General features: G+C 44.4%; 1 protein-coding gene across 10 annotated transcripts in view; it reads left to right on the forward strand.

The window, feature by feature from the left end:
- KAT6B (lysine acetyltransferase 6B) overlaps nucleotides 1–15,686 on the forward strand; it is a 139,881-nt gene that overhangs the window by 112,964 nt on the left and 11,231 nt on the right. For all 10 annotated transcript variants that reach the window (XM_077346011.1, XM_077346009.1, XM_077346012.1 and 7 more), the window contains exons 13-15: nucleotides 8,041–8,272; nucleotides 11,491–11,650; nucleotides 15,001–15,333. In XM_077346011.1, coding sequence (XP_077202126.1) covers nucleotides 8,041–8,272; nucleotides 11,491–11,650; nucleotides 15,001–15,333 — 725 coding nt within the window. The remainder of the gene's footprint in view (nucleotides 1–8,040; nucleotides 8,273–11,490; nucleotides 11,651–15,000; nucleotides 15,334–15,686) is intronic.

A 15,686-nucleotide genomic window follows, 5' to 3' on the forward strand; every position in this document is an offset into this window, starting at 1 on the left:
GAAGATCCTTACTGCATTTATATAAAGAAGACTGCTTCTTTTTGGCTGTCAAATGAGATTTTTGTGTTTCATGGAATGATGATCCTGGGCAAGATGGTCACCAAGTCGACCATAGCCTTCTAGATTAAACTGTGTATGGAAGGCATATAAGATAAGGTCTCAAGGTGACTTCAGGAATTTCCGCACTTTCCATTAGAGCAGCTGCTGTGTCAACTGCCTTTGCTACTAGGGCTCCAGTCGTGGCAATCTGCATGGTGGCAACCGAGTCATCATTTGTAACTTTTACATAACTTACACTATGGAATTAACCAACTATTCTACTCTAGTTGGTCAGAATTAACCAACAAACTTCTATAGAGGTTGCATTTGGGAGAAGGTTCTCGAATAGATATTGGACTAGTAATTTCCTGATATCTAGCTGGTACCGTTCTACTTGTCGCTTAAACCCATTACTAAAGGTCCTATTCTCTACTGCTAGCAAGAGCTGCTCCCTGCCATCCTCCAAGTGACAACCTTTCAAATACTTAAAGAGAGCCCTCATGTCCCCTCTCAGCCTCCTCTTCTCCAGACTGAACATTCCCAAGTCTCTCAGCCTTTCCTCTTAGGGCTTGGTCCCTAGACCCTGGATCATTCTCGTTGCTCTCCTGTGAACCCTCTCAGTTTTGTCTACATCCTTTTTGAAGTGTGGCTTCCAGAACTGCACACAGGACTCCAGGTGTGGTTTGATCAATGCAGTATACCATGGGACTATGACATCTTTGGATTTTGATGTGATGCCTCTGTTGACCTAGCCCAAGACTGCATATGCCTTCTTTACTGCCGCATCACACTGTCTGCTTGTCTTTAGCTTACAGTCCACAAGAAGCTCAGCATTACTAGCTGGCTCCACCCATGAACATTATAACAGCTGAAATTGCTTTGTGCCTTGAGCATAGTGAATATGCTTCTGCTCCTAATTTAGTTCTGCTTTGTCCTCTTTTAGAAATGGGCTTGACTGTCAAAAGGTATTTGAAGTTACAGCAGAAAATCTTCGTCGTAGTGAGTAGTAACATTTCCAGCATAAGCTGCTACAATTATCAATCAAATACTATATATTTGAATAAAGGTGGAGTCTGGAGATCTCCTGGAATTACAGTTGGTCATCAGATGAGAAAGCATAGTTGCCTGGGGGGAAAAATGGTAGATTTGGAAGGTGGACTCAATGGCATTACACTCCACTAAGCTCCCTACCCAAGTTCCCCCTCCAAAATCTCTTAGAACTTCCCATTGTGGAATAGACAACCCTGTTTTGAATGAGAAAATTGAGGGTGGGGGGCTTTCATCCCTACTCAGCTTCACTTTACAGTTGTTATGCAGTAGAATCCAAATGATGGCTAGAAGCTGATCTTACCTTGTTTTGAATTCCAAGGATTCCTGTACAATCCCCATGTAACTAGCCCTCCCACAAGTTTGAAGGACTTCTTAATCTAGTGAAGTAGCCTCTTAATTGAAGTGAATAGCTTCAGCTGATTTAGTGGTTCTTTTGTGAATGGCCTGAACTCCAAAAGGAAATTGGTGTGGGTAGCTGGCCGAGCCATGAGAGATACCTTAGACCAGGGGTAGTCAAACTGCGGCCCTCCAGATGTCCATGGACTACAATTCCATGTAGTCCATGGACATCTGGAGGGCCGCAGTTTGACTACCCCTACCTTAGACACTAAGGAGGCATTCATAAAATATACCTCTAGTGTGTCCTTTTTAGAAAACCAGAAATATTATCCTTGAGAAAGACATTTTCAATGGTTTGAACACTTTACATTAAATTCCAACACTTTCTTCTTGTGTTGATACCCACATAACACCTGTGGTGTTGTTACAGTGCAGTAGCCTATATAGTGGAAGTGCCAACATTTGAGGGGGGGGGGGGAGTTGTATAAGGCAAGGTGTGTCTTCAGAAACGGAATCTACCCACACTTGAAAATCTGGTGCAGCTTGTGTCTTTCAGCAGCATCCCTCACTTTGGCAACTTTTGCTCCAGAATCAGACTATATGAAAATTTGGGGGAAAATGGATATAAAGGTAAAGGTAAAGGTATCCCCTGTGCAAGCACCGAGTCATGTCTGACCCTTGGGGTGACGCCCTCTAGCGTTTTCATGGCAGACTCAATACGGGGTGGTTTGCCAGTGCCTTCCCCAGTCATGACCGTTTACCCCCCAGCAGCAAGCTGGGTACTCATTTTACCGACCTCGGAAGGATGGAAGGCTGAGTCAACCTTGAGCCGGCTGCTGGGATCGAACTCCCAACCTCATGAGCAAAGCTTTCAGGCGGCTGCCTTACCACTCTGCGCCACAAGAGATGGATATACTTACATGTAATATCCACAAATGTCACCAATTTTACAAAGTATATTCATATACATGTAACATAGATTCACCTTAAAATGTCAGGATATGTTAAACTTCTGTCTTAGAATCATCTCAGTGGATGAAGTACTGCAAACACCAAGAATAATTCTGGGAATATTTATTGATTGATTTTTACCCTACCATTCCCCAAAAGGGCTCAGGGTGTTCTTGAAACAACTGCAACGCTCAGCTGTTCTGCCAGGCCTATGATTGTGGCCAGGTATAAACATCCACCAACATAAGGCCCCTCCAAGTTCCGACCCATCTCAGAAAGGTGAAATTATTACTAGGAGAGGGTAGTTAATCGTTTTAATGCTTTTATTCATTTGTATATGTTTTTAAAATCAGTTGGCTTAGGGCAGGATAGAAATAATTTTTTAAATTATTATTATCATCATCATCATCAATGTGCAGTCTGCAATCATGTTAAGATCCAGGTGCATTCTTCAGTGGGTAATAATAATAATAATAATAATAATAATAATAATAATAATAATAATAATAATATTTTTACCCCACTTTTTACTACTCAAAAGAGTCTCAAAGTGGGTTACAATTGCCTACCTTCCTTTCCCCACACCCTGTGAGATAAAGCTCTGAGAGATCTGTGACTTGCTCAAGGTCACCCACTTGGCTGCATGTAGAGGAGTGGGGAATCAGACTCAGTTCTCCAGATGAGAGGCTGCTGCTCTTAACCACTCCATCTAGTCCTAGAACTTCCCGTGTTCAGTTGATCTATCAAGGCAGTGTTGCCCTCCGGTTCGTGATGGACTGTTGAGAAGTCCTGCAAATTCAGACAGTCTCCTGATGAACCAGCTATTTTCTTGACATTTGTCTTAAATATACTTGATAACTTATTTGATTTAACTGGCTGCACGTGTGAACCATCAGAGAAAAAGAGTTGGCAAAAGTTAAATGGACTCCGGGTAATGGGAGAGGACAGGAAGGCCTGGAGGGTCATTGTCCATGGGGTCACGATGGGTCGGACACGACTTCACACCTAACAACAACACATTGTAAGAGTTATCCAGTTGGCCTGTAGGAAAATAAAATGGCTGCTTTTAGGTATGCTTATAAACCTGCTGATATTAAGAATGAACTACATTACTAATCTGCCGCTTGGTTTCATTAATAAATTAGCAGCAATGCTGATGGCAGCAGTTTTCTTTGTATGTCCATCCACTGGCACCCACTTCACAAGAACTGCATAAAAATGGCTCCCCATGTGCCTTCCTTGTGGTGCCTCCTGGTTCATGGCTCCTGGCTAAGAGGAGACCAAGAGTTGAATTGTGCAGTAAAGCAGAGGATGGGCATAGAGATGCTGTTGTCACTGGATGAGTGCCAGGGGCCATGGATTACATGTCCAGTAGACTCTGAATACAGACTGTCTTTCATGAAACATGATGCAGCATAATGTGACAAAGCTTGGCTTTTCTTTTAGCTTTATGGAAGGGTGGGGGAGCTCACTCTCACTTTGGAAAAAGTGATTCTGGGATTGTGTTGCAAAGCTTGACCTCAAAGGCTATTTTTAGTAACTGTTCTACATAAAGTCTTCCTTGAAGTCGGGAGTAAGGATGAGAAGGCTTGTGGAAGGTCTGTGGAAGAATAGAATGATGGGAATGCCAGCCATTTCGCACTGCTGCTGCAGAAATGTGTTTTTTCTCACCATTCTATCAATGATTGTATTTTTTTAAATTTGTCCTACATGATGGACAAAGCAAAGGGCAGTAAGTGAGAGGAACTGGACTTCTGTGATATAAATGTGTTGTTTGTGAATATGGAAGCCGCAGTTCAGATTTCTGTTCTTTTGAAGGCTTTTAGAAGGCAAGACCATGAGAAGCCTGTGTCCTGAATCCAGAGAGATCCAAGACTCAAGTCCTCCATCAGGCCGTTTTGGTAGTACTAAACCTGATGGACCCTTGGTCTGATGAAGCCCCTTTGTGAGACCAGGTGGCAATACTAGAGACTCCACGTTGATTTGGATTGCTTCCTGTTACAGTGCAGGGTAGGACTAGTCTTGCTAAATGCTTACCAGTCTGGCTGCCAAATGTAAAAATTTGCGGACGAAGCAGTTTGTAGTCACTACCATAAAGGGACAAAGAGGGGACTTCCCCTGTCTCTTGGCTTAAGCTTCATTATGTCTCTGAGCATACAATTTGTGCTACAGATTGTGTGCTGTAGACTCAAATGCCTAACCAGCATGGCTATTCTCCGCTTGGGTTGTGTAGATTCTTGGGGGGGTCCTGTAGGATTCAGGATATCCACAGTTTAGACATGATGGGTATTAAAACATTGGGGAGATCTATTTAACAGGGGCATGTTGTACTCATTTCAGATGCTTCAGGATAAATACACGAGCAGCCAAGATCAGTGTTTTTTATTTACCTGCAACTTAGATCAATTATTTGGAATCTTTTTGGTAAGTTTAATTTAATGGATGTAATTTGAATCACGCAACCAATTAAATCATGTTTGCTGTAAGTAAAATAAGCCTTGTAGTTGATGTGATCAGGATGTTGCAACTTGCCATGTACGTAGGGTTGTAGTTATTATGTGGGAATGCCACAACCCTAGCGGTGATTTGCTGCAGTTACAGCTGAATGCAAAGGGTTTGTGGCCTACAGAAGCTCCTTCTAAAATATCTTTCAGAGGTATCATAGATTTTTCTCTCCTTAATGCGGAAGGTGCAGATCTCTACACAGAAAACAATCGCATAAGACAGGAGGTAAATTTTGTTGGAAACCACAATTACTTTTGAGCGGTTTTGAATCAGTTTTGTAAACAAGGTTCTATAGAAACCATACAGCAAGTCTTTTTTTACTGCCCCATTTGGGCTAAAGCTCTCGACTCACTCTTAGTTAAATGTATTTGGCTACTCTGATAAATGTAAGGTACAGTTCCTTCTCTCCAATCAGGATCCAGATACAATTGATAAAGTGGCTAAATTCTTACAAATGGCAATTAAGCTGCGTGAATTTAAGAACCAATTGACTGTATTCTGATGTGTCTTATTTTTTTATGCCAATAAAAGTTGTTGAAAAAAAGAAAAAAGAAAGAAAAAAGAATCAGTTTCTGTATTCTTTTTACATATTTTCTTTCCTCAGGAAGGTGGAGTGTGTTATCTGACAAAACTTCTTGTGCCCTACAAAGGATTCTCGCGTATCGTCCAGTCAGAGTTCATGTGGGCTAGGTTTTTGGGAATTTGTTGTATGCCCTGGAAGGCACCCAGCACTTTTATACTACACATGAAAGGGAAATAATGGTAATAGAGGGCAAATTGTCTTTCAAGTCTCATCACTACCAAAATTTTCTGAGGGGCCTTCAGCTCCTCCCCATGCATCTTGAAAAACACTGGTTTGATATTTGCCGTTATGTGGTATACTTCTAATTACAGTCTCCTCTTTTCCTCTCTGTCATACATTGCCAAATTGTAGTGACCTTTGATGGTACTTTTCTAGCCACTTCTTAATAGCTCTAAATTCTGTTGTGTCTCAAGAAGTCAAGATCCAGGGCGAGTACAAACATACAGTACAGCTGTGGTTTGCATGCACCTCATGCTATTTCCTAAAGTAACCATCTGTAATGTTCCTTCTGTATTGCCAAACCCTAGTGTGGCACAATGGCTGGGAGACTGAGCTGCAAACTGGGAAATCCACAGTTCAATTCTCCCCTCAGCCATATGTTAACTTGTTGACTGTGGATTCAGGTGGGTAGCGGTGTTGGTCTGAAATAGCAGAACAAAATTTGAGTCCAATAACGCCTTTAAGACGAACAAAGTTTTATGCGTGTGGAAAGCTCACACTTCGAATAAAACTTTCTTGGTCTTAAAGATGCTATTGGACTCAAATTTTGCTGACTGTAGGTAAGCCACAATTTACATTTTTTACAAAAGCTGTACAGTCCTAATAACTTGGTATTTTTGCAGGAGGGAATTCCTGCTGTACGTTAGACTGGTTTATCTAACTGAAAGTAGAGGTAGGGTTTCTGGTGGAAGAACCTATGACAATATTAACCAGAGAAGTTATCATGACAAAGAACATGTTGTGCCAGTATTTGTAATTACTTGAAAGCTTTTATTGGCATCTGAACTGAGATTTGGCAGAGCACCTGCTTGCATTTTTGTCCTCCTCCATCTTACTTGGGTTTATAGTGACCTCTTTTGCATCATGGAAATTGGAATGGCTTGAAGATAGGTAGTTTGTTCAAAACATTTCCTGTTTGAATGTTTTCCTGGTTATCTGTGTATTTAAGAACAAAATGTATGCATCATCTTTCTGCCCTCATCAGAGCCAGCAAGGCAGCTAACAGATTAAAGATATATAATAAAAACACAGCATAAAAACCATAAAAAACAAACAAAAATGAATCATTAAAACAATTAAAATCAAGCTAAAATACACATGCGAAAAACCTCTAAGGTGCATCTTAGAGACCAGCAAGCTTTGAGAATCAGCTCGCTTTATCACATATCGGAAGCTCCGACTCTCAAAAGCTGATACCTTCTGTGGTGCTACTGGGCTTGAATCTAGGTGTTTTACACAGCATGGCTGGCTACTCTCTGATACAACAACAAATAAACCATAGGATAGCAAGGAGGAATCATTGGGAGAACGCCAGACTAGCCAAAAGTCCCTTTGCCTACTAGTGGAAGAAGGCAACAGAAGGGAACAAGCAAGTCTGTCTGGTGACAAGAAAGGCCCAGAGTCTCACTGCTGTTACCCTCTCCTTGGATTCCTCTTGCAGGATTTTAGATGGAAACTGTTTATTTAAACCAACAGAAAAATAAGATGATTTTGAAGAAAAAAAATCTGTGGAAGGTTGCTCTTTTTTCACTGATGTTTTTGTGTTAAGGAGTCTGTCAATTCTTTATACACAATTTGTAGATAATCCTCAGAGTGCACTTAGAGACTTTTGAGAAGTGAAATCCATTTGCAGGGAAAATTTTAAGGAAAACCTATGAGACATTTGAAGGGATTGAGACTAGAAATGTTCCCAGATTTTGATGGTGTGAAATAATGTTGTGAAAGTCAGCATTTTGCTAACATTGAAAGTGAAGCTCCGTACAGATTCCTCTGTTGGTCATCCACCAGTATTGTTTTGTTCTGTTTTATGCTGAACACCTTTAGTAGCTGAAGATAACCAGGCGGCTGCTTTCTTGTGCAATAGTGCTTTAAAGTTAAAATAATGCAAAGGGTATAGTTTTTAAAACATCATTTTTAGAGCTATCTGGATGCCTACATTTAACCCCTTGCTCATCGCTTGCTCCTTTTCACCATGGGGAGCATACAAGGTAGAGTTCAGTGGGACGCCTTAAATAGACCAACAACACTGATGGCTCCCTTTTGAGAGAGCTCGCACGTAGCTTCCTAGGTTTTCATTCAATGTAGCAGTATATGCCAAGTAGTCTTGCTAGAATTCTTTGCCTATCCAGTTCAAATATTTGAGATTGTACTTCTAAGAACTTGCTTCTACTCTAAGCAGCTTGAGGAAACAGTTTTCTGTGATGTTCCCATGATTTGAAACATGGGCTTGTTGCACTGGAAAATGACTATTTCATCATTGTCTTATTGCCTTTATAAGAATCGCCCTAAATGGCAGTGGATGGCTGTATTGCTTACATATTTGTGATTTCTTCTTTTGTCCCCCCCTCTGTTAGGCTACTTACTTTCTAGAAGAGAGGGGCAAGCAGGGTCGCCTGAAAAGCCGCTGTCTGATCTGGGCCGCGTGTCCTATTTGGCGTACTGGAAAAGCGTTGTGCTGGAGTACCTTTATTGCCACCATGAGAAACAGATCAGCATCAAGGGAATGAGCCGGGCCACCGGGATGTGTCCCCATGACATTGCTACGACCCTTCAGCAGCACAGCATGATAGACAGGAGAGAAGAAAAGTCAGTACATATTATGTTGCTTGAACAGACTTGCTAGCCTTGAGATTGCATGCACTAGCCCTTCTGCCTACATCTGTGGCTATTTACGTTTCCCTAGTCTCCCCCACACCTCTTCCATTGTTTCAGAAACATCCATCTAAAGGCCAAGGCCATTTTTCACACTGGTAAATGTGATGGTATTCTGTGTTAGGAGAAGCTGTTCCCTCTGGATCTGCCCTATGTCAGCTACTTTTCCTACCCATCCAGCCATGTGAGCCCACCTCCCTGTGCATCCTTTCTTTGTCCCACTATCCACAGCCACAGCTGCCCACCCTGCTTGCACAAACTTTGCCGGATGATAGTGGGGGCAGTTAGGGATGCCACTGCCATGGAGTGCTACCCATATGCTCTTACAAGCAGGCTAGGGAAGGGGGTGAGTACAGCCATCAGAGGAGGCACATGAGTGGGCAGTAGTGGGCCCCACCAGCAACCCTGGGCCCTGGCAGCTGCCCCACCTCAGGATATGTTGATGCCGGCCCTGAATTTTGGCTACCCAGATTCTCCTCTCAGCCTTGAATGAGTTGTAATAGTCCTTCTATGAGAAATGCTTAAAGGCTCACGTAACAAAGGAAGAAAGTACTGAGAAGGAGGAGGGTTGGTTCTTATATGCCACTTTTCTCTACCCAAAGAAGCCTCAAAGTGGCTTACATTCGCCTTCCCTTTCCTCTCCCCACAACAGACACCCTGTGAGGGAGGTGAGGCTGAGAGAGCCCTGATATCACTGCTCGGTCAGAACAGTTTTATCAGTGCCGTGGCGAGCCCAAGGTCACCCAGCTGGCCAGATTAGAAGTCCACACTCCTAACCACCAAGCTGGCTTTTCTCCCGCCAGCCTTCTGAGGCCCAGGCAAGAGGTGACTAATCTAGTGGCCTGGTTTAAAGGAATGATTCTCCTTTGTTATCTGGTCAGAGGAGCATCATAAGGGCAGGTGGACTTTTGCATGGAGTGAGAGGAGGTGGAGTGCGTTATCCGTGCCTGGCATGGTCCAAAGCAGCTCAGCCCCCTTGCCCCTTCCTCTGTTATCCCAACAGAAAATGCCTTATGACTGTCCTTCCTCTGGGGCTGCAGACAGAAGGTAGCCATTGGAGAGAGGCAACCGCACCACTGTCAACTCCCTTGTGGAGTGCCGCAAGGGGACGTCCTCTCTTCAACCTTGTTAACATCTTCATGCACCCTCTTGCCCAGCTAGTCCAGAGTTTTGTGCTTGAGTGTGATCTATATGCAGGTGACACCCAGCTCTTCCTCCTGATGGATGGCCGCCCAGATTCATCCCCAGAGTTGTTTGCCAGATGCCTGGGAGTAGTGATGGGATTGGATGGCTCAAGCAGCAGCATCTGAAACTCAGCTTTGCAAAGACAGTGGCCCTGTGATTGGGGAAGAAGGAACTGAGCAAGGAAGCATAATTGCCCTGCCTGGATGAGATGCAGCTGCCTGTTGCATGCTCTGCCAGGTTTCTGGGCGTGATCTTCAGTGCTTCCCTTACCATAGAGGGGCAGGTCACAAGTGTAGCAGGGCTGGCATTGTGCTGCTTTCGCCAAGCTAAGCTAATAGCGCCCTACTTGGCTCCAGAGCACCTTACCACAGTGATCCATGCAACGGTCACCTCTAGACTGGATTTCTGTAACTCGCTCTACACAAGCCTACCTCAGTCCTTGATCTAGAAACTACAACTGGTCCAGAACGCAGCAGCCGGGTCCTCCCAGGAATATCTTAGAGCAAGGGTAGTCAAGCTGTGGTCCTCCAGATGTTCATGGACTACAATTCCCATGAGCCTTTGCCAGCAAATGCGGGGGTTGACTCATGGGAATTGTAGTCCATGAACATCTGGAGGACCACAGGTTGACTACCTGGTGTAAGATATTTGAGAGGAGCAACCAGAGCACGGAAATACCATCCAACAGTCAAAGTCTGCAGGAATGGATTTCTTCAGCTTGCCTGAGTACGGGACTGTATCTTGGAGTCTGATAGAACAGGGGTAGTCAACCTGTGGTCCTCCAGATGTCCATGGACTACAATTCTCATGAGCCCCTGCCAGCAAACGCAGGGGTTGACTACCCCTGTGTTAGAATCTTTGTTGCTACAGATGAAGTTGTCAGCCTGGAGCTCTCAGGTGCACACATGGCAAAGGCATCTTCACGCAGGGGACATAGATGGAGACCCAACTTCAGGAGGAGCTTCAGTATCATGGCTCATAATTATTTCCTGGTCTTTTGAAAATTTGATGTGTTTTTATCAAGTAAGACCATGGCCTAGAAGCAAGGCAAAGCAGATTTTGACTTCTGCTAAGAGAGCCCCTCGTCTAAAATGCATGCTAAATTTCACAGCAGACGAATTAGACAAGACAGTCCTTTCCCACCAGGTGATCACACTATTACTTAGAACTGTGGTCCGCACTAGGGATAGAATTTAATTCCACGGCTCTTCAGAGGATTTCCTTTCAGAGAAACTCTTAGATACTCTGAAGATTTTGTAGCTTGGGGAAGGGGCAGTTTCTAATCAACAAGGTCTTGGTGAAAATCAAGAGGTAGAGAGCAGTCATTATGACGGCTATCAGCCTGTCAAATATTTAAGCTGGCTGGTAGTTTTGTCAGTTCAGAAGCCACAGTCTCTCCCAACACCTCTTGAATGCCTTTACCTTGCCACAGAGGGTTTCCACTTTTCTAGCCAGGGACAAATTGTGGTCCCTTCCTCTATTTTGATCTCCAAGCTTTGTTCCTGCCTGCTGATCCAGAATGCCCTCATGCCTCCAAGAGCGAAGGGAAATATATTTGGTAGCTTTGGAGAACTCTCCTTTTCTACCCTCTTTATCAGTGATTTCAGCGATGAACTTATCAAAATAAAGTGCTGATTCAGAAAGAAGTTGACAGCTTTTAGCACTATTGTCTCATTGTGATGACCTAAATATTGTTTCCTAATTTTACTCATTGGTCTTCACCTATCGTGTCTTCCCAAATTAATTATGCTTTGGCCCCTGGTTCTCTGCAAGTCTGCTTCCTGCAGCCTATAAAGAGCCCTTGCAGGAACAGGGCGATGGTTCCACCATGCAGTTTCTGCTGTGGAACAAAGGTTTTGTATAAGCTGACAAACTTGTACAAGACATTTCTTTCTGATGACGTGGGGGATGTTTGTTTCCTTGTCTTGAGTATTCTCCTCCTAATATTGCATGTGTTTAAATTGCAGATTTGTACTCATTAGGAGGGAGAAACTGATTTCAAATCATATGGAAAAACTGAAAACCAATCCGCGCATCAATGAAGTTGATCCAGAAAGCTTGAGGTGGACTCCCGTCTTAGTCCCCAATGCAGCAGTTTCTGAGGAAGAGAGAGAAGCTGAAAAAGAGGTAATGGCAGATGTAAAGCAAGGCGCCATCTGCAAGCTCAGAATCACGCTTTCTCCCAGGGGTCAACTCTGGCATTGAAAATAAACTCGTTGGCCAAGCCCTGCTGAGGTCTTCATTTCTGGAGATAAATTTCAGAGGAGTAATCTACTGCAGCATAACTCAAAGGGAGTCTTTGGCCCCCTTAGAGGCAAGCAGATTTACTATAGCATAAGTGTCATACCCAGAGCCTATTTCATGAAGCAGATGTAGAAGAAGAAGAAGAGTTGGTTCTTATATGCCGCTCTTCTCTACCTGAAGGAGTCTCAAAGCGGCTTACAGTCGCCTTCCCTTTCCTCTCCCCACAACGGACACCCTGTGAGGTGGGTGAGGCTGAGAGAGCCCTGATATTACTGAAGAAGAGTTGGTTCTTATATGCCGCTTTTCTCTACTTGAAGGAGTCTCAAAGCGGATTACAATTGCCTTCCCTTTCCTCTCCCCACAACAGACACCCTGTGAGGTGGGTGAGGCTGAGAGAGCCCTGATATCACTGCTCGGTCAGAACAGTTTTATCAGCGCCGTGGCGAGCCCAAGGTCACCCACCTGGCTGCATGTGGGGGAGTGCAGAATCGAATCCAGCATGCCAGATTAGAAGTCCACACTCCTAACCACTACACCAAACTGGCTCTCAGTTTGTAGCTATGCTTGTTTGTATATGGTGTGTGTGTGGGAGGGGGGGTATTGTGAACTGTGAAGTTAAGGAGGTACTGTTTGTGACTTTTCAATGTAGAAGTTAAAAAACCAAAATAAGCACAGTGACCATTCACAAAAGCCATAACAAAGTCTGCTTAGTTAAAACAGTTAAATTCTGATTAGCAATTATTTGTGTTGCAAATCGGTCTGCAACACAAGTGCCACAAAACTCCTTTTTGGTTTGTAAGGAAGGGGAGCGATTGTCATTTCCATTAATATGCATTCTGCCATGGAATCACAATTGCTTGCAACTTTAAAATTTGGAAATCAGGTTGGAAATCTCCCTTGTCCTGTACAGGGTTGTGAACGAGCAGGGCAAAATTGGACCTGAATTTGGGTGAACTGGCCCTGCTGAAGCTGAACCCCAAGGATTCATGCTATAAAAAAGGTCCTAGATAGAAGGGAGGGCTGTGGAAGGGAAAGCCAGCCAAGGAGGAGCAGCATTTCATACCGAGAGAAATTTGGAGAGTCACACATGCATCATTCTCATGAAGAAGAAAATAGAGACTAGGGACAAAATACCTTCATTTGTTTATAGATTCTGGTGAGTAGTGCTAGAACAAAGTTTGAGTCATGGGGCACTTTTGAGATCAACAAAGTTTTATGCAACGCATAAACATTTGTGTGCATCCTTCTACCCAGAAGTAAACCTTCTCACAGACTGAAGATAGATTACACCGTGCAAGTCAACACAATCAATAGGATGGGAATTCCAATAAACAAAGCAGTAGGGTTGGATCACAGAAATTTGAAACAGCTTAAACAAAGCATCAGTTCATGACATGTTAAATGATGTAGTAATTACGCATCAGGAGCATACTTATAGCAAGTGACAGCATGGAGAGTCCATGGGATTATGTGTGAGATAGTGAAAAGCCTGGCAGGCAAGGACGGGGGGCACCTTGAACTCAAATCCCCACTTCTTCCATTGAAGCTCACTGGTTTACTTTGGCCTCTCAGAAACTCTTGGCCTAGCCTACCTCACAAGGTGGTTGTAGTTGTGGAGGAGAGAAGATCAATATTCTGAGCTGCTTTGAGTCCCACCTTGGGAGAAAAGCAGGGTATAAAAAAATTAATGCAAATCCAGGTTGATGTAATGGTTAAGAGAGGTGGCTTCTAATCTGGTAAGCTGGGTTTGGTTCCCCGCTCCTCCACATGCAGCCAGCTTGGTAACTTTGGGCTAATCACAGCCTTGATACTGCTGTTTTCACAGAGTAGTCAGAACTCTCTCAGCCCCACCAGCCTCACAGGGTGACTGTTGTTGGGAGAGGAAGGCGATTGTAAGCCGCTTTTAGACTCCTTAGTGTAGTAAAAAGTGGGTATAAAAACCATCTCTTCTTTATCATCGTCATCATCACCAAAAATCCATAAAACACATCTGTAAACCTCTCTGCGGGAGCGGTAAAAATAAAGCCGTAAGGGCTATGTGGGCGGAGAAAGGGGCGGGGTGAGTCCGGGATAAAACTTGAAGCGGCCCCTCAAGTGTCAGTCCGTCCCAGACGTGAACGGCTCAACCGAGTGAGCTGGCCGACCACGTGAGGCTTCAGAGCGGGGAAAGGAGCTGGGCCGATCCATCGGAGATGCGGCGGCCCAGCTCCTTTCCCTGCCACGAAGCTGGGATCTTGGGGACGGGGGAGAGGGCTTTGTGGCAGGGAGGGGGGTGGCAGGGCACAAGGAGGGCTGCTAGCGCCCGCTGTATTTTGGTTACAGCGGGCTTAAGTTCTAGTAAATATATAAAATAGCTCTTGGGTTTTTAGACATTGGTGAGGCGGACCCAGGGATTGCACTACTGCCTTTTGTTCCAGATGGCTACAGAGCGTTCCTGGAGCTGCCCAGTGTTCTGGCACCTCTTGGGGGTGGTTATTCAGCTGTATTTTGGATGGTGCTGCCTGTAGAGTCAAAGCCATGTGTACATTAGCAGCAGGTGTTGTGCACGATGCAGCATCTTGTTGTGCCATTGCGAGCCCATTTAGCACAGTCCAGGGGAACTTGTAAAATGTGTGAGTTGCAGGCTCATCATTTCAAGCCAGCGAGTCCTGCATTGTGCAGGGGGTTGCAGTTGATGACCCTGGAGGTGCCTTCCAACTCTGCGATTCTACTAATTGTGCATTTGACCAGCATGATTAATACGTAGAGGAAAGTTAAATCTTTAATGAGGTTTGGTAGCTTTTGCCTTTTGGGTTCAGACGGTTTGTGGAATTGAGAGTTCAGAATCCATCATGCCTGTAGGAACGGTAAAGTTTGGGAGATGCATGGCGTCGTTTTGGCTTTCATTGCTTCCTGAACTGCTGCTGGCATGAACTCTGTGCCAGATTCAACGGCCGTGGGTGTCAATTGATCCTTTGTGTCTGTGAAGCTGTTCAATGTGATGCATGTCAGAGGGCATGTTATGTAGTGCAGGAGAACTAAAATCAATTTGCTGCATCATTAATAGTGTTAAATATCCCATGAAATGCAATCTTCCTTGGTTTGTTATCCTGCTGCTTGTAGAAGAGCCATTGAAATGGATCTGCTAGGGCAGCCTTCGATGCTAATTGGCCCTGACCTGTTGTAGCTGTTTCTTTTTGGCTGAGCTTAAAGAATGGCTGACGAACCATTATTTTAACCTCTTTGGCTCTTAGGCGGAGCGGCTGATGGAGCAAGCAAGCTGTTGGGAGAAGGAAGAGCAAGAGGCGTTGTCCGCAAGAGCTAACAGCAGGCAGTCGGCAGCAAAAGTACAGCCTAAGAAAAAATATCTGCGGCCTCCAGAGAAAGGCATGGTATCAGCAGAGCGAGGGCAGCCCACAGGCTCACCAAAAGAGAGCAGTGAGGAGGAGGAGGAGGAGGAGGAGGAGGAGGAGAAGGAGGAAGAAGAGGACGAGGACGAAGAGGAGGAGGAAAAGGATGGAGATGGGCTTCATCCAAGTTCTCCTCCCAGGCTGGCAAAAGCCCCATTGCTTGCTGTAAAGAGAAAGGTCAGCTGCATGCTTTAAAATGTGTTCAGACTGGATTATCACACAGTGATGGTCTTTAGCTAGTCTGCGGAAGTGCGGTGGGCGGTGGGGATGTATTTGTTTGCTGAGCCTATAAATGTTCCCTTTTCTTTCCTTTTAAATGCTGCTGCTCTTTCAGATGCTGCTGCTCTTCCCATTAGAAGGGTTACCGCTAAGAAGAGGAATTGTGTCAAAGCAGAGCCCTCTGCTGGTTGCAAGTGCTATTAATATGTATTTGTCCTGCCAGTATTGCTCTCTGTTGGTTTACTTTTGCAGAATACCATCAGGCTCACTCTGTTGACCTGCAACTTGGCAGAATGCAGGAGAGCACAGTG

The sequence above is a fragment of the Paroedura picta genome, chromosome 7 (assembly GCF_049243985.1).
Source record: "Paroedura picta isolate Pp20150507F chromosome 7, Ppicta_v3.0, whole genome shotgun sequence".
Classification (NCBI taxonomy): domain Eukaryota; kingdom Metazoa; phylum Chordata; class Lepidosauria; order Squamata; family Gekkonidae; genus Paroedura; species Paroedura picta.